The sequence below is a fragment of the Mytilus californianus genome, unplaced genomic scaffold (assembly GCF_021869535.1).
Source record: "Mytilus californianus isolate M0D057914Y unplaced genomic scaffold, xbMytCali1.0.p SCAF_8, whole genome shotgun sequence".
Classification (NCBI taxonomy): Eukaryota; Metazoa; Mollusca; class Bivalvia; order Mytilida; family Mytilidae; genus Mytilus; species Mytilus californianus.
In genome coordinates, this window is record NW_026262734.1 from 78,126,168 (window position 1) to 78,152,892 (window position 26,725).

The 26,725-nt window shown below is 33.2% G+C and overlaps 2 protein-coding genes across 3 annotated transcripts in view; one reads left to right on the forward strand and one right to left on the reverse strand.

Annotated features, from left to right (window-relative positions):
* Window positions 1-4,408, reverse strand: part of LOC127712762 (paxillin-like) — a 54,485-nt gene extending 50,077 nt beyond the window's left edge. The window contains exon 1 of the mRNA XM_052219378.1: window positions 4,232-4,408. Coding sequence (XP_052075338.1) covers window positions 4,232-4,268 — 37 coding nt within the window. The 5' untranslated portion in view covers window positions 4,269-4,408. The remainder of the gene's footprint in view (window positions 1-4,231) is intronic.
* A 155-nt stretch (window positions 4,409-4,563) lies between these two features.
* LOC127712770 (myosin-1-like) overlaps window positions 4,564-26,725 on the forward strand; it is a 63,845-nt gene continuing 41,683 nt past the window's right edge. The window contains exons 1-3 of one of the 2 annotated variants that reach the window (XR_007987304.1): window positions 4,564-4,837; window positions 16,999-17,222; window positions 21,333-21,574. Coding sequence is in view for 1 of the 2 variants with exons in the window: in XM_052219392.1 (XP_052075352.1) it covers window positions 17,192-17,222; window positions 21,333-21,574 (273 nt within the window). In the remaining variant the exon portion in view is untranslated. Of the gene's footprint in view, window positions 4,838-16,998; window positions 17,223-21,332; window positions 21,575-26,725 lie in introns of those variants that run through there. The other variant, XM_052219392.1, reaches the window with a different exon arrangement.

Genomic DNA, 26,725 nt, shown 5'->3' on the forward strand with positions numbered 1-26,725 from the left:
GTCCATTAACCAGGAAACCCTTATTGGCCCCTAATTCCTAAACGGTTTTGAGCCATAAACCCCCAAAGCCAATCCTAACCATCCCTTAGTGGTATGGAAACTTGTGGTATAATTTTGAGAGATCCAGACACTTAAACACAAGTTGTTGTCTGGAAACAAGGAAAAATGGCTTTTTTGGCCCCCCTAATTCCTAATCTGTTAGGACCATATACCCCAAAATCAATCCCAACCTTCCTTTTGTGGTTATAAACCTTGTGTTTAAATTTCATAGATTTCTATTTACTCATACAAAAGTTATTGTCCGGAAACCAACTGTCTACGGACGACGAGGAGGACGTGATACCAATATACGACCACAAAATTTTTTTGCGGTCGTATAAAAAGGAGAGGAGTTGAATATTTGATAAAACAGCACAGCTTGATACAACCAACGTGGGTCGAACCCTGAACAGGTGGGCAAGTATGGACACAACGTTCAAGCTTGATACAGCTCTGAATATGGATTGTGATCAAATATTTGATACAGCTGCATAGGTTTCTAACACAGTATTGACAGAAATTCAGAATGAATGCGGTCATAGAACTAAAAATTTTGAAATTGGCCATGACATTTACATTCAATATTCAAAATCTAAATACAAGGTTAGATTCAGCATATTAAAGAACACCAAGAATTCAATTTTTGATGAAATGAAACAAAGTTTAATTTTGGACCCTTTGGACCTCAATGTGGACCCATTTGAAACAGGGGCCCAAAATCCGGAACTAAATAATGGGTTAGATTCAGCCCATCAAAGAACTTCCAATATTAAATTTTGTTGAAATCAAACAAAGATTTATTATGTTGGTGTAATACCACCATTGGTTTTCCCCTATTAGTCTTTGTTAAATTTGCACTTTTCAAAAAATGGTGCAGAATTTATCTTTGTTTCAAATAAAAAAATACTTGGCATGAGTAAAAGTTTTATCCTGTCCAGTACTATAAACAAAATTTCACATAACATTTCATTGCATATAAGAAAATAACCATCACTGGAAGTTAACCAATCAAATGTTCACCTCTTTTCTATCTGTGTACAAGCTTTAGTGAGTAACCATGTAACCTCAAGTTTCCAAAATATTTTATAGAAACACCAAATAAAAAAATAATGGTGCTTTCAAACACCCAAGATACATGTTTATGACCCAGAATTTCCTACAACTGTCAAATTCAAGGGAATATTTTTTTTCGACCCTTTTTCGTATGCAACCATATGTGACGTACTATGATTTGGTGGTATTACACCTGGAACCCAATTTGGACCATTTAAAAAAAAATGGGCACAAAATCCAAAATCTAAATATATGTAATCCGTTAGATTCGGCCAACCAAAGAAAGGATTAAACAAATTAGTTAGACATGTTAGATAATACATTTCTGTCATGAAGTCATTATTTTTAAAGTGTCCTTTTAACTACTAAATTTTAATTCTTTATTTTGTGCCAAAAATAAATAAAAATTGCATGTACATTTCTTGTAGTTTATATAAATGGATTTTCTCGCTGCGTTGAAGGACCCATTGGTGGCCTTTCGGCTGTTGTGTGCTCTTTGGTCGGGTTGTTCTCCCTTTGACATATTCCCCATTTCCATTCTCAATTTTATGTATATGGGTTTTCTTATCTTAATTTAAAACAGCTGCACTAAGTATTATTACTTATATTTTCACGTTAATAGATACAATGTAATTAAACTAGAGGCTCTAAAGAGCCTGTGTTGCTGACCTTGATCTATGTGCATATTTAACAAAGGACACTCTCCAACATAGAAGAGAAGAGAATTCATGAAAAAAAGCTCTGATTTGTTGATCTTGTATTACTGATCATTTAGTCTGTTTAGTTACTCCCTATCTTCTTTAGTTTTAGCTCAAAACACAAAAGAGGGTAAAAAATTCCTCATTTAAGGGCAATCAATCCTATAAAGAGTGACAGTCTACTAACAATATCGGCAAAATTCGACTTGTTAAGAGGATCTTGCCTAGCTGATCATTTTTGTAATTTAAAGTGTCTATTTATCTACTATAATTTTTATCATATAAGGCAAAACGAAAAAAAAAAATGGTAAAAATCATCATTAAAGGGCAATAACTCCAATAAAGAGATGTTGGACAATTACCTCTTATAATTGTCTCAATTTTAGATCTTGTCTTGCTGATAATTTTTGCTTATTTAAATTTCTATCTATCTATTATAATTTTTAAAATATAAGGCAAAAACAAAATAAATGGGAAAACGAGTCATCAAAGGGCAATAACTCTAATAAGGAATTGACTGACCATTTCAACTTTGCAGACTTATTTGTAGAAGTTGTTCTGCTGATCATTTTTGCAATTTAAAGTTTCTCCCTATCTATCATACATGTAGTTTTCAAAATAATCATGATAATAGGGATAAATGAAAAAAAAGTAAAATTTGTTATTTAAGGGCAATAACTCCTGTAAGAAGTTGTCTGACAGTTTTGACGTATATGGACAATTGGTAGAGCTCAACATTCTGAACATTTTTGTCCTGTCAGATTCAACATTCTGAAATTTTTTGTCCTGTCAAACTTTCTCTATTTATAACAGTTTTCAAAATAATAGACAAAACTTGCATTTTACCCCTATGTTCTAATTTTAGCCATGTCAGCCATCTTGGTTGGTAGGCGGGGGTCATCGGACACATTTTTTAAACAAGATACCCCAATGATGATTGTGGCCAAGTTTGGTTGAATTTGGCCCTGTAGTTTCAGTGGAGAAGATTTTTGTAAAAGTTAACGACGACAACGGAGGCCAAGTATTAAATGAGAAAAGCTCACTTGGCCCTTTCAGGCAGGTGAGCTAAAATGTAACTTGTTTAAGCATGTCATTATATTATGATCCTGACTGTTAATTGATGCACCCTTTTGGAAAACTATGTGTATGAGGTTAATATTCAATAAAAAAATACAATATGCCCAGCCTTTTCAAATTCATTTTTTAAAACCATAATATATACATGTACATTCTTTGTTATATTCATGATGATGATCATCAGAGTTCTTGATATCTGTTTATTCGAGGTGGTCCTTGAAGAAAATCTGCAGGTCCTCCTTAGTCCAAACAAAAAAGTATGTGTGTTTACTTTTACATGCCAAAAAAAAAATAGGCTAGGTAGGTAGGGAATTTTTTTTATATTTAATATTTTTTTACATTGAGTCAATATGGGAGCAACATTTTGACTTTAACAGTGCTTAATTAAGAATGGTAGAAAAAACTTTAGGGTAGGTAGGGGTACAGTAAACACACATACTTTTTGTGTGGCCTTATTATATCTTTTGAAAAATACCAAAACTGTGTCGGTCCTTTGCAATATTTTGGCGGCCAAAATCTTCGGACCACCACTTTTCGAGAAATCTGGATCATTTACAACTTTAAATATATACATAAATTTGTACTTTGATATACCAAATATATATACATAAATTTGTACTTTGATATTACAAATATATACATCGGCTGTTTTCTGCTCTTCGGTTGGGTTGGAATTGTTGTCTCTTTAGCATATTCCCCATTTCCATTCTCAATTTTATGTATACATGAATGTTATAAAAAAAAAAAATGTTTTGTATTAAAATAATCATTTTAACAGACATGTCCTCTTTCAGAGGTAACAACTGCCTCATATCAATTAAATGTGAAGATCAACACATTGAAGGATTATCTCGTTTGTCACTGAAGCTGGCAATTTACATGTACACACTACACATTCTTGTTCTTGATGAATATATTCAAAAGGCTATGCAATTGCAGCATCACACCACAGGAATCGTAAATTCTATTAATAAAAGTCGGTAAATAATAATGTCGACTATCAAGTAGAGATTCTTGTGAAGCTCTACTGTGGTAGTCAACTTTATTATTTAGACTTTTATTATTCTGTGATCATACAGACCTTTGTCTATGAAGAATACTAACCCTATAATTATGAGGATCTCTCCAAACCTGTTCAAAATATATTTGTAAGTACATGTATAAAATGAAACTTGAACATTATCCCATTTCATGTAATGTGCCCATCCTGTTTCAGTGTTTGTTATAGTCATAAGTCAATATAGAACTTTATGAACTTTAAAATTTATGTTCATGATCGATGTTCCTATGCGTCTTCAATCTAAATAGCCAAAGTAAAATTACACACAAATAAAATGAACCATTTATACATCTGCTTGTCTTACCTAAATCATCCATTACTTTCTGATTGTAGCTTTGCATCAACTACAGGCTATTCGATGGTAAAGACTTGAGAAAGTGAAACTTGTGGTACTTCCGGTTTTATAAAGTGGTTACAAAGATCTTTAGGGAATGTAAAAATGTGAATTAAAGATATTTTGATTTATGAAAGTCAATTTTGAAGGTAAAAAATAGCTAAGTTTCCTGTCATTTCTTCAGAATAGGCTATTCCTAGAGAATCCTTCGATTTTCCCTTCTTGGATGAATCCATCCCCACTTCCGGTTTACCTGACTAGAAAAGGTACGCACTAATACCGATTATATACGAAGACAGGCTGTAGAAGAACTTTTTACTAGATATAATTATTATAATAATATAGATATATTGGAAACGTAGACGAGTAAAAATATAAGAAAGTGCAACTTGAAAACCTTCAACTATAACGTCTTCTGGTAAAAATTACTGTTTCATTTTGAATCGGATGAATGTTCGAGAATATTCACAGTTATATTTGACAGTTTTAACTACTAAAACTAGCGTTGAAACAAATGAAATACATATCTAAAGAAGATGTTTAACTTAACCTTTTCAACTCAGAAGTTATAAGCAGGTAATACGAGTCATAAGTACAGAGTTTTGAACCCCAAACACAAGAGAGGGATGTATTGAACAGCAATATTGTGTTAAATGGAAAAAAAGGGGGGTATGAAAAAACCAGGATGGTAATTAAGAGGCATTCCTGATCCTGATCCTAAGGTCAAAATTGACACAACATGTCTCTCTTGTACTAATTATTTCCTCTTATGGTATATTCTGGGGGGGGGGGGGGGGGGGGGCACAAGGATTTGTTTTGGATCGGTTCTTCTTCTTCTTCCAAATGCTGCCCACATTCAACATGATGAATCTTCTGGCAAGTTGCGCATGATTAAAATCAGGATATTTATTTTTGTGGACTAAAAGGACAGATTGATTATTTTCTGCACTGTTGAAGTATGATTTTTCATTTTCATTAAAACACTTAGGACCTGATTATTTATTTTCACAATTATATTTATAATATTTGAAAACACACAATTTTTAAATTCATTTGTTTAATCTTTAATAAATAATACATGTATAGTCAAGTCATTATGTACCATTTAATCAGAATTAATCATCATCCTCTAGAAGTGAATCTTCTGAATTCCAAACTGCATATATTGCATCTGTACAAGGTATTTAAAAGTTGGGCTGTAACAAGCCTCTTTTAAAAGTAATGCCAAACATATTTGGCGAAGTGTCTGGGGCTGCTTAAGGCCCCAAGAAGCTATAGAAAAATGACGCAAAATCGTGCATTCTGCCTGTTTCCCAGACCCTTTCTTAAACTGAAACGCAAGTTCTGTTTTAATTATTTTTTCGACAATATTTTGGTCTCAAAGCAAAATATATAAAGATTCAGTGTAAGACTTTTAGTTTTTAGGGACAACGTCAAAAGACCAATATGTAGGATAAAGGGATAAAGCAAAAAATGTAATTCACATAGTTAAGTATGTGGCCGCTGTTTCTTTTTTTTCTTTTTTTTGGTGTTTCGGCTTGCAGAAAAACTTTTATACCTGTCAATTATATGGTTTTTTTTTCAAATTAAGTTAAGCGGGGGCTGATTATCATTGATATAACTATGTCAAGTAAGTTTTTATAACACATTTCAATTACAACTTGATGTAGTTCCTAACCGGGATACAATTTAAAGTAGTTTGTAAAATTTGATAAAAGTGCCATTAAATAAAATAAAACTCAAGTTTAAAACAAAATAACTAAATTACAAATGGAATGCAACACTAAGAGAATAAAGAAGGGCAATCAATGAACAAAAGTCAATCCTGGGAACAGATAAAACACAAAACGACAAACAATAAACAAATAACACTGAACACTAAAAATAAATGAGAAACATGGATCCCGAAAAACGGGGGCTACGTCAGAGGGTGAACAGAACTTGCTTCTTGCAAGACACTCGCCGTGAAAACAATTTGATATGAAGACAATCTTTTGTTTTTGAAATTTCCAACATGAGGCATTTGCCTCAATGTAGTTACGACCCTGTAATAAAAGTGAGGTAAATGTCCATGAGACAATATACCTCAAGTTAAATGAAACCCATTTTCAGACATTTCAAATACATTAATATTTATATTATTAAAAGATTTGGGAAGTTTTTCCCGAAAAAAATATGAAAAAAAGAAGAATTTTGGAAGAATCTGGTGCAATCTCATACTTTAGAATAGCATTTATGAAATGGCTTAAAAGACCTGTCGAGTTATTTATTTTCAATACATTGTAAGTCAGGTTATTTATTTTCAAACTACATTGTACCACAGAACAAACCATTCATTTAACATTCAATTTAACTACTTTGTTATGATTTAACATTAAAACAAATATTTATCAATAAGAGTGATTCAAGGGAAACAACAAAGCCAATCTGATATGGTTTTCTTCATCCAATTAGCCAAGCAACAATCAGCTACAAATGGGTTATTTAGTGAAATTGAAATATTTATTCATAATTTAACACCATTTGAATGCATTTAAATAAGTTGGTACAAGTTTGCAATGGTACAAATTTACCCTGTTATGAGTTAGCAGTGGTACAAGTAGTGCTGATTCTTCCAATATTAATATAGTGGGTTTTCCCATCAGTTATGAGGGTCTGGATGGGGTGAGGAGGTCCTTGATCATTTCTTTATTTTTTAATTTTTGGTTGTTTTTCTCTGTTCTTTATCTTTTTTGCCCATTATTCTCTATTCTTTATATTTTTACATTCCAATATTTTCTATTCTTTGACTTTATAATTTTGATCCATTTTTTTTCTATTCTCTATATTTTTGCACTATGTTGTTTTCTGTTCTTTATAATTTTGTTCCATTTTTAGCTCATCTGGCCCAAAAGGGCCAAGTGAGCTTTTCTCATCACTTGGCGGTCGTGGTCCGTCGTCCTTCGTTAACTTTTACAATAATCTTCTTCTCTGAAACTACTGGGCCAAATAAAACCAAACTTGGCCTAAATTATCCTTAGGGTATCTAGTTTAAAAAATGTATCCCATGACCCCGCCCATCAACCAAGATGGCCTCCATGGCTTAAAATAGAACATGGCGGTAAAATGCAGTTTTTGGCTCATATCTCTGAAACTAAAGCATTAAGAGCAAATCTGACATGTGGGAAAAAGTTCATCAGGTCAAGATCTATCTGCCCTGAAATTTTCAGACGCATCAGACAACCCGTTGTTGGGTTGCTGCCCCTGAATTGGTAATTTTAAGGAAATTTTCCAGTTTTTAACCGGATTTTCAAAGGAAAAATCGGTTATTGATTTGGGTGATGTACGGCAGGTGGGCGGGCAGGCAGGCGGGCAGGCAGGCGACTGCCAAACACCGTTCATTAACATGAAAATGCTTTTGTCGAAATTTTTTCAAATTTAGATATGTTGTTTCCTGTGACTAAATGAAGGTCAAGTTCAATTTTCAGGATTTTAGCTTTTCTCGTTGTTGAGTTATATCCCTTTCCAAAAGTGTTAATTTTAGAGAACTATTTTTTAGTGGTTAAATCATATCTAATTTTAGAGAACTATTTGTTTATCATTTATTCAGTTTAAGTTATTTCCCTTTGAACAGAAAATTAATAAGTATATGGATAACATTAAACTTTTTCATTTCAACATAAATTAAATATATATAGGGTTCTTTCAAATGCTGAATCTAAACCTGTATTTAAATATTGGATTTTTAGGCCCAGTTTTTAAGTTGGTCCAAATCAGGGTCCAAAATTAAACTTTGTTTGATTTCAACAAAAATTGTATTTATGGGGTTTTTTGAAATGCTGAATCTAACCATGTATTTAGAGAATTTGGATTGTGGGCTCCTTTATCAAATTGGTCCACATTGAGGTCCAAAGGGTCCTAAATTAAACTTTTGTTTGATTTCATCAAAAATTGAATTCTTGGGGTACTTTCTTTGATATGCTGATTCTAACAATGTAGATTTTGGATATTTGACCATAATAGGTAAATGTCCAATTTCAAATTTTCAGTTCTTTGACCACATTCATTTTGTGTCACAAACCTATGCTGTGTCAAATATTCAATCACAATCCAAATTCAGAGCTGTTTTAAGCTTGAATGTAGTGTCCATACTTGCTCAACTGTTCAGGGTTCGACCTCTGCAGGAAATCCAGTTTGCTGTCACTCTGACAGCCTCTTGTTGGTTATTATCTTGAATATTATAATAGATAAAGTTAAACTGTAAACAGCAAAATTGTTCAGCAAAGTAAGATCTAAAAATAAGTCAAATGACCAAACTTGTCAATTGACCCCATAAAGAGTTATTGCCCTTTAAAGTCAATTTTTCACAATTTTTTTGTAAATTTTTTGTAATCTTTTACAAAAAAACTTCTCTAAAACTACTTCGCCAAATTAAACCAAACTTGGCCGAAATCATACTTAGGGTATTTAGTTATAAAAATGTAAATGATGACCTCGCCCATCAACCAAGATGGCTGCCATGGCTAAAAATAGAATATGGGGGTAAAATGCAGTTTTTGGATTATATCTCTGAAACTAAAGTATTGAGGGCAAATCTGAGAAGAAGTAAAAATGTTCATTGGGTCAAGATCTATCAGCCCTTAAATTTTCAGACGTATCAGACAACCCATTGTTTGGTTGCTGCCCCTGAATTGGTAATTTTAAGGAAATTTTGCAGTTTTTAACCAGATTTTCGAAGGAAAAATTGGTTATTGATTTGGGAATGTACGGCGGGTGGGCGGACGGGCAGGTGGGCGAGTGGGTGGGATGGCAGGAGGGCGGGCATCTTCCAAACAGTGTCCATTTATTAACATGAAAACGCTTTGATGAAATTTTTTCAGATTTAGATATGTTGTTTCCTGTGACTAAATGAAGCTCAAGTTCAATTTTCACGATCTTAGCTTTTTTCGTTGTTGAGTTATTCCCCTTTCCAATAGTCAAAAGTGTTACTTATTATGTGATTGAGTTATTTCCCTTTGAACAGAAATGGTTAATTATACATATAAAGTTTGATTACACTTACAGATAAGTTTTATAGATTTGTTCTCTAACTTTAGTTTGCCTCAACCAAATGTTATGCAACTTATGCACAATGCTAATTACCACAAAACACAGATCAAGTTTGAATTTTGGTTGTGTCACTTATACCGTTCTGGAGTTTTGCCCCTTTACAAATGGAAAAATTGCTGGATTTGTTTCCATTCTGTAACTTAAGTTTGCCTCATCCAAATGTTATTAAACTTATACACAATGCTTATTACCTTAAAACACAGATCAAGTACATATTTGGGTAGGATCACTTTTACAGTTCTTGAGTTATGTCCCTTTATAACATTATATGCAAGCGGGGTCATCATCTGTGTCCCATGGACACATTCCCCATTTATTTTTATTAGTTGCTATTGGTTTTGAACTAGCTGTCAGTATCTGGGAGTACTCTGAGATCTATACCTTAGTGTTCTTTTTATTGTTAGGGATGAGGGATGGATAAATACCCTGCCACTTCGGGTCTGTTATTATGTTTGATGTTTTTCTGCTTTGTATCGATCTGATGAGTTAAGCCTTTTTCAACTGATTTTTATAGTTTCTACATGTTCTAGATCTACTTGTGTTGTGCTGTTACACCACTGTTTAAGATTAGGAGGAGGGCTGAGCGCTCAAAAACATGAAATACCCCACCACATTCTTTATGTGTCTGTCCCAAGTCAGGAGCCAGTGGTTGTCGTTAGTTCATTTCTGTTATATTTGTTTTTTGTAAATTGTTTTGTTGTAAATTAGGCCATTAGTTTTCTCAATTGAATTGTTTCACATTTTTCATGTCAGGGACTTTAATAGCCGACTATACGGTATGGGATTTCTCATTGTTGTACGGTTGCCTATAATCGCTTACATCCACTTTTTTGAAATATTTACTTCACGCAATTTTGCCAAAATGTAAAAATAAAATTAATTTAAAAGACTCATTAAAAAATTATTATTTCCAAGGAAAAAGATGAATATTCCTTATTTTGGAAAAATATTTTTTGTATAATTTTTATACGCCCGTTTACGGGACGTATTATGGTATACCGTTGTCCGTCTGTCCGTCTGTCCGTCCGTCCGTCTGTCCGTCTGTCCGTCTGTCCGTCCGTCGTCAACATGTCGGACATTAACTCAAAAATGCTTTAACCAATTTGCAAGAAATTGTGGTGAATTGTTTATATCTATTGACATGAATTCCCTTTCGATTTTTATATATTATAGATTTTACGATTCCGAGTTACAGGGTTTTTTTCATAAAAAAAGGGGGATTTTCCAGTTTTCGGACAAAAAATCAAAAATGCTTTCAGCAGTTCTTATGAAACTTTGGTGAATTGTTTATATCTATTGATGTAAGCTCCATTTAGAATTTTATAAATTTTACATTTTACATTTCTGAGTTATGGGGTTTTATTCATTAAAAAAGGGGGGATTTTCCAGTTTTCGGACAATAACTCAAAAATGCTGTCAGCAATTCTCATGAAACTTTGGTGAATTGTTTATATCTATTGATGTAAGCTCCCTTTACATTTTCATAAATTTCTAATATGACATTGAGAATTAATTGAACTTTATTTGTTTATAGTCTGACAACAGATTTACTAAGTATTGCGCAACAGCACAGTGTATTGCACAACAGCAAGAAATCTTTAATTGAATATAAATTCAATTCATATAACCAATTTCAAGTTCTTTCACTACATTTATTCCCAAACCTATAATATGTCAAATATTTAATTACAATCCAAATTCAGACCTGTATCAAGCTTGAATATTGTGTCCACTTTTGACCCAACTGTTCAGGGTTGGACCTCTGCGGGCGTATTCAGCTGCGCTCAGCGAAGCAGTTTATTCTCCATGCCAGAAATTTCAAACTCAACAACATGTTGACAGCTTCATAATAGCAGTAAAGATTAGCTGAGATCTTATGATACTATAAACATGTAAATAATATATGTGTCAGATAATACTATGTGCCTTCATGAACCCAAATATATTGAAACAGCAAAATAAATTCCTTTTACATTTTTTTTAATTATTGTATTTGCAAAAGTAGGAAAAAAGTGGCACGATTGCATATTTATGTACATGTAATATGAGGCAGGTTTTACCTGTGAAAGAGGAGGAAGTCTATATTATTTTTATGATACTTTTCAGTAATCAAATATATGTGTACAAATTTGAGACAACCTTCAATAAAGAAATGTGCAAGTGCTAATGTTGTAGAAAATAAGGATTAACCATTTTGGATTCACACGTTAATAATCAGACTCAGGGTCTATTTGAAATCAGGGTTCATATTCACATCACATCTCATCCTGAACATGCATTTAATTTGACATTGGATGTTAAAAAGCCATCCATTATTATCAACTCCTTACTGTTCTGGGCCACCTAAACAAAACTTTAAAAACCTAACGAAACTTTACAGTTAACAACTAAAAACAACACAACTGATTATGTATGACAGAATAAAAGACCTGTAACAAAAGGGATTCAATGTAAGATATGAGTTAAGTATTGAGTTACTCCAAAAATAATGTGTGTAAAGGGAGGCTATTCGAAAGTTAAGATTTATTTCCCTTAGCAGGACTGAGTTTTGAGTCTTTGAGACAACCAGTAATACAGCTTTTCTAAAAAATTGGTTGTTTTATAGCTTATTTTGCTGAAAATTGATTTTTTGATTTGTAGTATCATCCATTTAAAATATTGCTCTGCATATGAATTATATTGGGGTAAAGAAAAAAGTGGAACATTGGAAAGGCCAATATGGTATTTTTAAAAAAGTTACAATTTTCTTTTTGTGTATGGCAATTTTTACCCCTGGAAAGAGCTTAATTTCTAAATCACTTGCGTTTTGCCTGTACTAATTTCGGTAAACTTTTTTTTATGAATAAATTTTTCAAAAGACATGTCATTTATTTTTTCTCTGTTTAGTTGATTGTGTTTGAGAAAAAAAAAGTGTGATAAATATCTTTCATTAATTGTCCCGTGAGATAAATCAACCAAAAACGTTTTAGAGTCCACCGAATCTTTATTATACCGGAACTATTTGTCCCTATATCCTACTTGAGCAGGTTCCATTAGTTTTTATTGGTACATAGTTTCTGAGAAAAATGTTTATAGAGTAAATTGGTTTGAAGTCGGTTATATAGGTCTTCTTCTAAGTGTTTTCTTGAACTTGGTATCGATCTAATTAGTCAACCCCTTGTCAACTGATTTTTATACGACCGCAAAAAAATTTTTGTGGTCGTATAATGGTATGACGTTGGCGTCGTCGTCGTCGTCGTCGTCGTCCGGCGTCGTCGTCCGAATACACATTAGTTTTCGCACTCTAACTTTAGTTTAAGTGAATGGATCTCATTGAAATTTTACCATAAGGTTCAATACCACAAAAGGAAGGTGGGGATTGATTTTGGGGGTTATGGTACTAACAGTTAAGGAATTAGGGGCCAAAAGGGGCCAAAAATAAGCATTTTTGTAACTTCCAGACATAACTTGTGTGTAAGTGTATGGATCTCTCTGACATTGTACCACAAGGTTCCATATCACAAAGGGAATGCTGGGATTGATTTTGGGGGTAATTGTCTCCAAATTTTAGGAATTAGGGGCCAAAAAGGGGCAAAAAACAAGCATTTTTCTAGTTTCATGACAATAACTTGCTTGTAAGTGTATGGATCTTTATGAAATTGTACTACAAGGTTCCATATCACAAAGGGAATACTGGGATTGATTTTTGGGGTAATTTCCTCCAAATATTAGGAATTAGGGGCCAAAAAGGGGCAAAAAACAAGCATTTTTCTAGTTTCATGACAATAACTTGTTTGTAAGTGTATGGATCTTTATGAAATTGTACTACAAGGTTCCATATCACAAAGGGAAGGCTGGGATTGATTTTGGGGGTTTTCACTCAAAATTTTAGTAATTAGGGGCCATAAAAGGGCAAAAAAAACATGCATTTTTCTAGTTTCAGGACAATAACTTGTGTGTAAGTGTATGGATCTTTATGAAATTGTACTGCAAGGTTCCATATCACAAAGGGAAAGCTGGAATTGAGTTTGGGGGTAATTGCCCTAAACGTTTAGGAATTTGGGGCCAAAAAGGGGCCAAAAAACAAGCATTTTTCTAGTTTCCAGACAATAACTTGTGTTCAAGTGTATGAATCTCTCTGAAATTGTAGTGCAAGGTACCATACCACAAAGGGAAAGCTGGGATTGAGTTTGGGGGCGGTGAATCATAAGGGGGTTCAAAAAATTGGGGGGGGGATTTTTTTTTTCCTTTTTTTTCTTTAACATTTTCCATTTTAAATTGGTTATTTCTGATTTATATATAAAAGCAAATAATAATGATTTGGTTTGAATAGGCATACATGTGAACCTCCCGACGGGAGTACAATAATCCCGTTTTCAGGGGTCTCCTCCCGACCTCCCGTTGAAGAGGAAAAAATCCCGTGTATGAAATTTTTCATGAATGAAAAATTTCTGCCCAACATATCATCTCAGGCATCTGGTGTAACTGACATTACCTGAAGTTATATTTTACCTGTAAATCAATTAACATGCATAATTATATGGCTTCACTTGTCAGCTTGGGTGTCAAACATACTGGTAAGCAACGATTTTTACCTCAGGCTAACTGCCGTTGTGTAACAAAAACTGTGTATTTATTGGGTTACTTCCCTTGATTTATCCTGTTTTAAGTTACTTTCCTTTTAATAATGAAATTTTTTAAAAGAATATAAATAAAATATAAATTGAACAAATAATCATAAAAGGATGGTTATTAAATGATTTTAAATGTCTTAGGACAAATAAAAAAATAATAATTTGAAAATTATTTGAGGATTCTATAGACCTGTTGGTGGCCTTCTACTGTTGTCTGTTCTGTGGTCGGGTTGTTGTCTCTTTGACACATTCCCCATTTCCATTCTCAATTTTATTCCTTTTAAGGCTTAAATTGAAATTTATATAATAACTATGACCCTAACTTTACAGATAGAATGAATTTCTGAGTTTGCAAATAAAAACTATTTGCAGACAGCTAAAAAAATGTTCTGGTTGCAATGATTGTTTTATAGAATATGAAGTAAAAAATTTAAAGAACATACTGGAAAAAAACAATGTTAGATTGAACATGTATAAAGATGGAGAAACTTTATAAGTACAAGGGTACTATAAACATAATAAATTGGATGGAAAGTTGAAGAAAACACACTTTAAAAGACCATTTTTACAGCACACGGTTACATTTACAACAAAATTAATGTCGATTAAAAACCTCCTGATCTGAGTCCTAATCTCCTGACAAAAATTTCCCAATCTCCTGATCTGAGTTTCGCAGTCCATCACATGTATGAATAGGTAAATTGAAAATTTTTAAGTTCTTAGACCACTTTCATTCTGTGTCAGAAACCTATGCTGTGTCAAATATTTAATTACAATCCAAATTCAGTGCTGTATCAAGCTTGAATGTTGTGTCCATACTTGCCCCAACTGTTCAGGGTTCGACCTCTGCGGTCGTATCAAGCTGCGCCCCAGCGGAGCATTTTATTACAATAAGTTCTTACATAATAGAAAAGAAAGGATAAGGGGTATCCATCCATGACACAAAGCCAGTTCATGCACAGCAAAATTACAAAAAGCAAAGGAACAGTACTTTTATTGATGTATGTTCTGTTATGTATATGCGACATTCTGAATGCATGTGCCTGTCCCAAGTCAGGAGCATGCAATTCAGTTGTTGTTGTTTGTTGCTGTGTAACATATTTGTTTTTCGTTCATTATTTTGTACATAAATTAGGCCGTTAGTTTTCTCGTTTGAATTGTGTTTACATTTGTCATTTCGGGGCCTTGTATAGCTGACTCTGCGGTATGGGCTTTGCTCATTGTTGAAGGCTGTACGATGACCTATAGTTGTTAATTTCTGTGTCATTTGGTCTCTTGTGGATAGTTGTCTCATTGGCCATCATACCACATCTTATTATTTTTATATTAACCCTGCCATGAAGGATGTGTGGCTGTGGCAAAATCATAAGCCTGGATTTCATTCATTGGTTGTCGTTTGTTGTAGTGTATTAAATTTGCTTTTTTAATTGTTTTGTACATAAATCAATGACATGCCGTTGCTTTTGTTGTTTGACATTTTTTACATTTGTCATGTCGGATCCTTGTTTACATGTAGCTTGCAATACAGTATGGGTTTTTCTCATTGTTGAATGCCGTATGTTGACGTATATTTTATAACATCTACATCATTTTGTCTCTGGTGGATATCTATCTCATTGGTAATCAAATCACATCTAATTTTTTGTTATAAATATGACTGTCTAATTTTCTGGACCATGGCAAAAAGTATATAATAAAACTATGGTTTGAACATACGCAAGCACTATTCACAAACATCGATCCAAGTTTAACTATACAATTATATACCATTTGTTGTCAGAACATTATAAGACAAACATGTACATGAATTCGAAGCTGTGATTATTGTTTTCTCAAACGGAGTTCGTTCCTGTTCATTGCCTTAAGGTCTCCTTACTCTCCTATATGCATCATATCTTAATTTATATTTAGAAATTGACTTTAATTATATTCTGTTTGTTAATTTCTGCAGGCTTTCCATCCAGAGTTTTCTTTTGTTTCTGGCATAGATCTAGATGGCGTCAACAACTGTTCTTAAAGTTTATTAGAAACACTAATTGGTAGGTCAATGATATTTCCAAGGTAATTGTTTTACTTGTTTCCATGGAATCTATTTGACCCCTCGGGCCTCGGTGGCCAAGTTGTCTAAGTAGTCAAACTACTGTATCACAAGCCTGCAGCTTTCAACAGTGAGTTTGCAATTTCGAATCCCACACGGGGCAGGTGCACTAGACTCCAATCTTAATTGACTAGGATTATCAGTTTTCCTACGGAAAGCTTCCTCCACCAAATAAAAACTGACTTCCACGAAATAGCACAATAGTGCTGAAAGTGGCATTAAACAACAATCAATTAATCTAATTGATTCTTCTCCGTAAGTCATGGTCCATGGACTTTTAAACTTTAGCATAGTTTATATATTCATGGTGTTACACAAGAGCAATTTCTCATTGTCAACAGTTTAATATGATTTACTAAGTGTAAGAACCAATGAGATTAAGTAACCAAATAGTTGAATATGTTGTTTTTTTATGCCCCCGCTGTAGCGGAGGGGGCATTAAGTTTTATCCTTGTCCGTCTTTATGTCTGTCCGTCCTTCTGTACTTCCGAAATTAGTTTCCGTTCTCTAACTTTAGTTTGCCTATGAAACTTTTACACAATGCTTATTATCACAAAACACAGATCAAGTTTGAACTTTGGTGGTGTCACTTTTACTGTTCTAGAGTTATGCCCCTTTACAAATGGAAAAATTGCTGAATTTTTTTCGTTTCTGTTCTCTAGCTTTAGTTTGTCTCAACCAAATGTTATGAAACTTATGCACAATGCTAAATACCACAAAACACAGATCAAGTGGTCTGAGGACACAGTTATCGTCCTTAGATTTTCGTTGTCTACAAATATGGTCCCTAGTCATTTTTTGCTTGTGTGGACAGTGTACAACTTGCAAATTTGTTTATTTTTGACAAGTCTCATCACTTATGTCATTAATATGTCTCAAGGAACATCAAATTGTATAAATTTGGAATACTTAACCTCTATTGAAAAACTTTTTTGCAGAATGGCAGCTTAACCATTGACCACAGAAGAAATCAATTACCTCAGATCTTGGTATCTTACCTCCATAATTGGTACAGATGCTGTCAAAGCATATTTTGACAGGGTGCATCCACCTGCTGTTCTGGAAACACATTTGGCAAATGACAAATTAGCACTGGAGTCACTAAAACAAGATGGCATAATAAGCAAAGCAATGTGGGAAAAAATGTATCCAAAGCCAAGAGGTATGTAATGCTTGGTGAAATTTGAAACAATGAAACATAAATTAAAAGGGAAAATCTCAGTTTTTTACCAAACTTAGCATCCATCATACATCTGTCATCTGTCTTTCATTCTTACCGGTAATTAACTTGATAAACTTCATCTCTGAAATAAAGAGACCAATAGAAATTTAACTTTGCCACTAACATTCCAGTGTTATATTGTCCAGGTCCCTGATTTTTAGCTCATCTGGCCTCAAAAGGCAAGTGATCTTTTCTCATCTCTTGGCAACTGTTGTCCGTCGTTATCGTCGTCTTCCCCCGTCTTCCTCGTACGTCGTTAACTTTAAATAAAATCTGCTCCTCTGAAAACAATTGGGCAAAATTTAACTACACTTGGCCACAATCATTATTAGGGTATCTTGTTTAAAAATTCGTAAGGGTTCCGCGGAACCCAGTGTCTCACCTACTTTTGCTGTTGTCTATGTTTTCAGTGTGATAGGGGAATGCACATAATAGATATACAGTTAATGAAATGGTTTATGAATCTAATAAATGTTTTAAAAACTTTAACTGCAGACTGTATGTAATGTTAACTGGAAGAAAAACTAAGTCCATTTATAAGTAATATACGGAAAAACAGGAAATAAATTTTTACAAAATTTTCTTCTAGATATATACTAGCTTTTGATCATAAACAAGCTTCTGTCCAAGTTTGGTACAAATCCAGGATAGTTTAAGAAAGTTATTAAATTTTTTAAAACTTTAACCACAGAGTGAATGTAATGTTAACTGGGAGAAAAACTAAGTCCATTTATAAGTAAAATACGGAAAATCATGATTTTTTTTTACAAAATTTACTTCCAGTAACTATCTTATGATCATAAACAAGCTTTTGTCCAAGTTTGGTAGAAATCCAGGATATTTTAAGAAAGTTATTAAAATTTCAAAAACTTAAACCACAGAGTGAATATTTGTGGACACCGCCAACGACGATGGAATGTAGGATCGCTATATATAATGTCTCGCTTTTGCAACAAAAGTCGCAGGCTTGACAAAAACGATGACCCTGCTGCCAGCTAACATGGCTGACATTGCTAAAAATAGAATATAGAGGGTAAAATTTAAGTTTTGTCTATTATTTTGAAAACCGTTATGAATAGAGAAAATATGACAGAGCAAAATGATCAGAATGTTTAGCACTACCAATTGTCTATTGTACTTCACAACTGTCAGACAACTTCTTATAGGAGTTATTGCTCTTAACTGACAAATTTTAACCATTTTTTGCTTACCTGGCCCGAAGGGCCAAGTGAGCTTTTTTCTCAACACTTGTCTCCGTCGTCGTTAACTTTTACAAAAATCTTCTCCTCTAGCTGCAACTTCTAATCCAAATTAATCCAAACTTGACCACAATCATCATTGGGGTATCTCGATTAAAAACTGTGTCCTGATGACCCCGCCTGCCAACCAAGATGGCCGACATGGCTAATAATAGAACAAAGGGGTAAAATGCAAGTTTTGTCTATTATTTAGAAAACCATTATAAATAGAGAAAATCGGACTAGTGGAAAAAATGTTCAGAATGTTGAGCTCTACCAATTGTTCATATATGTCAAAACTGTCAGACAACTTCTTATAGGAGTTATTAAAACTAAGAATAGAACATAGGGGTTATATGCAAGTTTTGTCTGTTATCTTGAAAACACTATGAAAAGAGAAAATCTGACTGGAGCAAAAATGTCCAGAATAATTAAATCTACATATTGTCTATTTTCTTCAAATTTGTCAGACGACTTCTTAAATCAGTTATTGCCCTTAACTGACGAATTTTACCAATTTTTTTCTTGTTTGCCTAATATCTGAAAAAAAGTATAATAGATGGGGAGAAACTTTATATACAAAGAATGGTCAACAAGACGAGATCTACAAATAAGTTCACATGGTCGAAATCATCAGATAACTCCTTATTGGAGTTATTGCCCTTTAACTACTATTTTTATCAATTTTTTGCATTTTTTGCCTAATATCAAAAGAGTTTCAATGATAGATAGAAACTTAAATAAGCAAAAGTGATCAGCAAGACAAGATCTACAAATAAGTTTACACAGTGGTGAAAAGTTTTCATGTTCAAGTTTGTAATTAGGTGAGTTGAAGGGGAATAACTTATGATAAGTGACATTAGGTATGCAGTTGTATTAGCAATGGCACATCTCATTTCCATGGAGGTCATTTGACCCTGCATCCTCAATTTTAGTGAGTTTGCCTATTATCTTGAAAACTATAATGGTTAAACAGACAATTTCAAAGCAAAAAAGATTAGCAAGACAAGATCTTCAAATAAGACAACATGGCAGAAATCGTTAGACGACTTCTTATTGGAGTTATTGCCCTTAAATGAGGATTTTTTAACAATATTTTAAGTGTTTGCCTAACATTTTAGGAAGTACCCAACTCTTTGACTAAAATAGGTTTGGCTCGTTTAATTAGTCCCCTACCAACAAAGTTGAAGGGGACTTTAGGTTTGCACTCCATCCATCTCTCTGTCTGTCTGTCTGTATGTCCATCAGTCAGTACCGCAAATCAATTTTCCACATTTTTTTTCTTTGTGCTTTGATATTTGGTGTATTGTTTTATCATGACAAGTTACAGATCAAGTTCCAATTTTGTTCTGGTCTGATGATTTAGAGCAGAGTTATTGTCCTTGGACTTAGAAAATTCACCCAAATAATCAGATTTCCTCACTTTTTTTCGTCATGCTTGAAGATATTGAATGAATAATTGGTATATAGTTTTATCATGACAAGTAACAGATCAAGTTCAAATTTTGTTCCAGTCTGATGATTTTGTGCAGAGTTATGGTCGTTGGACTTAGAAATTTTACTCAAATAATCAGTTTTCCTATCTATTTTTTGTCATGCTTGATGATATTTAATGAATAATTGGTATATAGTTTTATCATGATAATATACAGATCAAGTTCGAATTTTGTTCCAGTCTGATGATTTTGGGCAGAGTTAGGGTCCTTGGACTTAGAAAATTCTCTTAAATAATCAGTTTTCCACACTTTTTTTCGTCATGCTTGAAGATATTGACTTGATACTTGTGATAAAGTTTACACCATGACAAGTTATAGATCAAGTAAGCATTTTGTTCCAGTACGAAGAAATTTTTAACCGGTAGGGGACTATGTATTGCCATGCAATCCTCTCAGAATGCTTGTTTTCATAAAATTTTGACGAAATTATTGACTTTGGTCTGTTGACAAAAATATAAAAATTTCAAGAAATCTGAACCACACAATTTACAGGAATAATTTCATTGCATATATATAGCAGATTAACAAACACTAATCTGAGTTAAGGATGTTCGCTTTTAAATGACAAGCTTTTTAAAAGACTGTTATAAATTCATAGTATATACATATAACAGAACTATAAAAGCAGAAAAATGAAAGGTTTAATTGTCTTTGTTTTTGAAACATTATAAGCCATGATTCTTTCTAGATTTTTCATACAATTAACATTGGCATCTTTTTTTTCTTCACAAATGGCTTTCTAAACTATGGGTTATAAATTAAATTATGAAAAGAAAAGAAGAGGTTAGAAGGCAAAAGTTTTTTTTATGGCAGCACATGGATAAAACTAGAGGATTCCAAATATCTTGACAAAAAGTAAAAAAAAACAGGCAGGCGAACATTCTTAAATCTTTCCTCAAATACTGTCTTGTTTTGTATCAGTTACTTAAAAACATGGCCAGGTGAAACTGTGAATTCTGATACATTTGAAAGATGCATTGAAAACCTTGTCGTACTAATTTCATCTAAACTTTTGGAGAATAAATAGATTTAGGAGGTCTTAGGGTTGGATAGTACCATATTTGACATTATGCATATAGTTTGAGTGATACACTTCAAATAGCCTTTGTGAATAACACATTACAGTTAAAGAAATTCACACAATATATATTTGTAGTAAAGTTGAAGCTGAATGATACTGCAACCCAAAGACACAATTAAAAAGAAATCCAGACCCCATCATGTGGTTTTCTGTTTGGTTTACTTTTGTAATGCTATAATTATATGCTCAGAATTATTTTTTTATTTACTACATGACTCTTTTTATTTTTTAACAGTTAGACCAACATCTGCAGACTTTGATATAACTATCTTGATTTGCCTTCTACGGGAAATGATCCAAAAAGTACAGTCTCCAAGGGGTGGATTTGATCACTTACCACACAAAGCTGACACATCTGCAGGTGCTTGTTTAGCCATCATAAAGCATTATAGAAATTTTCTGGCACATCCTGATCAAGAGAAACTGAGAGCTCTTTCGAGTACAAAATTCAATGATCTGTTTACTCAAGTTGGAAAGGTATGTGTTTGAATGCCCCTTTGTCACTTTGTATGTCACTAATTTATCATTCTTGAGTTATGCCCTTTATAAATAGAAAAATTGCTGAATTTTTCGTTATCGTTCTAGAACTTTAATTTGCCTCAACCAAATGTTATGAAACTTATACACAATGCTTATTACCATAAAAAACAGATCAAGTTCAAATTTGGGTGGCTTCACCTTTACAGTTCTTTTGTTATGTCCCTTTATATGTTATATGCAAGCTGGGACATCATCTGTGTCCAATGGACACATTCTCCATTATTTTATATTCAGATATTTTTATAAAACGATATTAACTTAAGACATCTACACAAGTGAACCAACACCTTCTAACGGTACAGACTGGTAGAGTAATCAGGATGGATACCGAGAAAATAAAACTTTAAAAAGACAACAACATCCTAGATTACTGCAAGGAAATGCTTTATTCTGGTCTACATGTTTCGACACTTACTGTGGCGTCTTCAGGACAATTTAATGATAGGAAACAAGTGCTGAAGTACATAGAATGCGGTTCATATGGGGTTACAAAAAGGTTAACAAGATGTAACATCACAATTATATCATATATCGGTTTGACAACTTTAAAATGAAAGTGAAAGTAAAAGTTAGTAATGAATTGTCAGTATCTTTTCCAAAATGGACAACACCTCACTGGACATTTCATACCATTTCAAATGGCTTCACTCTGAATGAGGTACTACTTCCAATTGCGTCAGGAATAGTGTGGGATGTATGGTAGTCGCACATGTAGGGCATTGCGGAAACTGGGTTAATCTGTTTGGTATTTGCGGTTATGGTACACTATCCATGTTTCAAGTTCATTTTGAAAATAAAGTCCTGTGGTTCTGCAGTTCATTTGGTTTTGCGGTAAATTTTTTTGGACCTTGTGTGTGGTCGTTTTCTTTCTAGAATAGATCGGCTATGTCAGAAAAGAAAAAAGGATTGTTGTTTTACGTCAAATTGCAAATATCACATGTATTATCAGAACTTGAACATGTTAATGTAATATATGAATTATAGGATATTTGCCTTTTACTAGGATTACACGGTGAGTGAAATTTTTTATCTTGCTAGTTTTCAAGGTACCATTCTACAGGGAGACTTGTTATACTACCCAGACAAACTATTCTGACACTGAGCCTACCAATCTGCCCTGACTACTAAATGCAGAGGACTTGAAGAACAATTTTAAAGTCTTTGGTTTTACCTCATAGATACATGAACCTCCTGTACTTGAGGCAAGACACTACTAAGTGACCACAAAGTCAGTTAATGCTGTGTTAAATAAGCATAGTCAAATCATGTAAAAAGAATCAATTTGTTATTTATTATATATTCTAGAGGTTGGAGGACTGATAGAATAAATATGGCATGTTGGGTAAGGTTAAAAAAAAGACTTTTTAAAAAGGTAACCCTGCTACTCATCCAAAAGGCAGTTAAAAGTGGTTTTTTTTGTGTGTTGAGTACATTTCTAATATGAAATAATAAAGAGATATTGTATGATTGCCAAGGAGTCAGCTATTCATCAGAGACTGAATGACATTAATGGACATAAAAGTTAGCAATTATAAGTCACAGTATTACCTTCAACAATGAGCAAGACCCAAATGCATAGCAAGCTATAAAAGGCCTGGACATGACAAATTGTTAAAACAATTTGAATGACAAAACCAACAGCCTTTTTCATGTACAAAACACAAACAAAAGCCAAATATGAAATACAGCAACAAACAAAAACAACTGAATTACAGGATCCTGACTTTGGACAGACACATAAATAATCTAGTGGGACTCAACATGTGTGTTGTACCCAACCCTACCCTAATCCGGAACGATGGGTTATAACAACAAAATATAAAATAAACTGTTAAAACATTTGAAAAAGACTTTAATTGAATTCATCAGATTAATACAAAGCATAAAAAACAATTAACAAAAACACTAAGACACAAAGGAAGGGAAATATGCTCTCCTATTTTAATTTCATAGCTTTTATTTTATTATTCAAAAGACACTTTCAACAAGGGTTTTTCAGTGATTCGTGGTCGAGTGTTCTAGGTATCTACTGTATCACTAGCCTGTTAACACTGAGGTTGTGAGTTTGAATCCAGCACCAAGTAGGTGCTTTCGACTCCAACCTTAATTGACTAGGATTGTCAGTTTTCTTGTGGTTCATTCCAGGCACTCTGGCTTCCCCAACCAATAAGAACTGACTTCCATTATATAACCAATAGTGCTGAAAGTGGTATTAAATGCCAACAGTCAGTCAATCAATCAATCTTCAGTGACCCAAAGTCCTTAAGCCATCATTTGATACCAAAATTACCCAAATATTTTACTTATTCACAAAGTAACAGTTATGTGAAGGACTATTTTGTTTAAAATATGTACTACTTCCTTTTATGTCCTTTCTGACTGGGCCCTAATTAATGGTTCTAAACCCAAAGAACATCACTGTCCAACAAAGGTAAATTAACAAAAGATAGCAAAAAATTACCCCTTATTGTAAATTTTAGTATTGAGTGTCCTCAGTGTGAAACTGTATTATCATAATCTAGGAAAGGGCAGTTATTGCTGTATGTATTAGATTTAATTAAAATAAGTTTCCTTTGGTTAGTTTTGGGAGGATATTTAGAAATTTCTTGATTATTTAACGAAACAATATCATAAAGGTGTTGAATTTATTAATAAGATGAAATTTAGACAGATATTTGCTGTGTATGCCATCAACTTTGATTTCATTACAATAAAAGAACAAATCTGCTATTAAAGGGGTGCAATTGGTGCAAATTGGAATACCTTTAGCCTGTTGATAAACTTTATTGCCGAAACGAAACGTACATAAATGTTTTGAAGGAGAAAATTTTCATCTTTAATCAACTCATCACACTTTCAACAAGTAGATCTAGCATATTTACTCTTTTCATTGCAAAAAAAGTTTTATATAAGTTGTAGCAAATAAATTTGCAATCCGATATTTTGAAGGACCATTTAAATGAATATGAAAACTTTTGTTTAATAAGATTGTGTGGAATGTAGCTATAGTGTAGCCTCGAAAATTAAAAAAAAATGAACGGAGCATCAAAAGCGTAGAAATTTATCAAAAATAAAAACAAAGGACTTTTTACACTCTAATAGTGACAGAAGTTATGAATAAACTTTTTGATATTAGTAAGAGAGCCAGTTAAAAGCACTGAAAAATAAGTTGAAGAACAGTTGCTGGAGGCCATTGATATTTGACAGGCTTTTTGTGTAGTTTAGGTAGCCAATACATAGTAGGGACTTATATTATTCAGAGGAGACCTTCATCTGAAATGTGGTAATGATATGATTGTTTACTATCTGACTTTCTGTGGAACTTATGGACCTGAGCTTGTTAATTTGGATCATTTGTTTAGGTGGTAAATTACTTTAGTAAATTTTCAGCCAAATTAATGATGGAACATAACCATTTTGTGTTTTCAACTCTCCAGTTTTGAAACTTTCTTAATACATTATAAAAGTAAACTGTATTTTCTATACACATTTGGAAATTTTTTTTCAGATTTCTCAAGGAGTATACAATTACACAATGTCAATAGTGTTGTCTATAATGAATCTCATTATTTTGACAATGTTGTCTGTTATAATGTCTCTTCAGAATATTCAGAAACTTAAATGTTAAGCAAGCACCAATCAATCAATCAATCAATCTTCAGAAACTCTAGTTTTCCTTCACTAGGAAACCAAAATTGATCTGAAATAGTCATTTAGATCTGAACAGGTATTTAGACTAAACTATGAATCATTAAGGAATTTTAAGTTTTTCAGTCAGTTTTCATACACATATTCATAAATTCAGTCATGTTCAGACATTTCACTTGCAGTCAGACTATGTTCAGACTGTTCTGTGTTTGTTATTTACCTGTACACCTCAACATCATACAGAATTGTCAGAAAATCTACTGAAAAGTACTGAAATGGCTGCAAGCAAATCATAGTGTAAACAATATTTTATTTTGAAAATATTAACGTAAACATTACAATATGACAGTTTTATTAGGATTGGAAAACATTTGAGTTTTCACTTTTACAAGTTCCTCTCCCAAATTGTCTAAACAGTACTGAATTTACCGCAGAAGATAAGTTATAATGGAAATTGACTGAAAGACTAAACATGACTGAATAATTTTTGAGCATTTAAGACTAAAATTTATTTACTAGTACTTATTGTCCCCTGTGTAACGTGTTGCGGGGGACATGGAAATACCGGGCGTCCGTCCGTCCGTGCATCCCTCCGTGTGTCCTGCAGTCTGGTCTTGTTAGTGCTCTCTCAGGTACAATTCTTGCCAGATTTTATAAAACTTATACTATAGGTTAATATTAGCAATATCTTGGACAAGTTCTATAATGGTGGACAATCGACTTTTTTTAAAAGAGTTATGCCCCTTGGAAATATTAAATTTATGGAAAATGGCTTCGTTAGCGCTCTCACTGGTACAATTCTTACCAGAATTTTATAAAACTTATACTATAGGTTAATATCAGCAATATATCTGACAAGTTATATAATGGTGGACGATGGACCTTTTTTAAAAGAGTTATGCCCCTTGGAAATATTAAATTTATAGAAAATGGCCTTGTTAGCACTCTCACAGGTACAATTCTTACCAGATTTTTATAAAACTTATACTATAGGTTAATATCAGCAATATCTCTGACAGGTTCTATAATGGTGGACGATCAACATTTCAAAAAATAGATATGCCCCTTGGAAATATTAGATTTATGGAAAATGGCCTCGTTAGCACTTTCACGGGTACAATTCTTGCCAGATTTTTATAAAACTTATACTATAGGTTAATATCAGTAATATCCCGGACAAGTTCTATCATGGTGGACGATTGACTTTTTTATACGATCGTATATTGGTATGACGTTGGGGTCGTCGTCGTCGTCCTAAGACACATAGGTTTTCGCACAATAACTTTAGTTTAAGTGAATGGATCTCTATGAAATTTTACCATAAGGTTCAAAACCACAAAAGGAAGGTTGGGATTGATTTTGGATGTTATGGTACCAACAGTTAAGGATTTAGGGGCCAAAAATAAGCATTTTTGTAACTTTCAGACAATAACTTGTGTG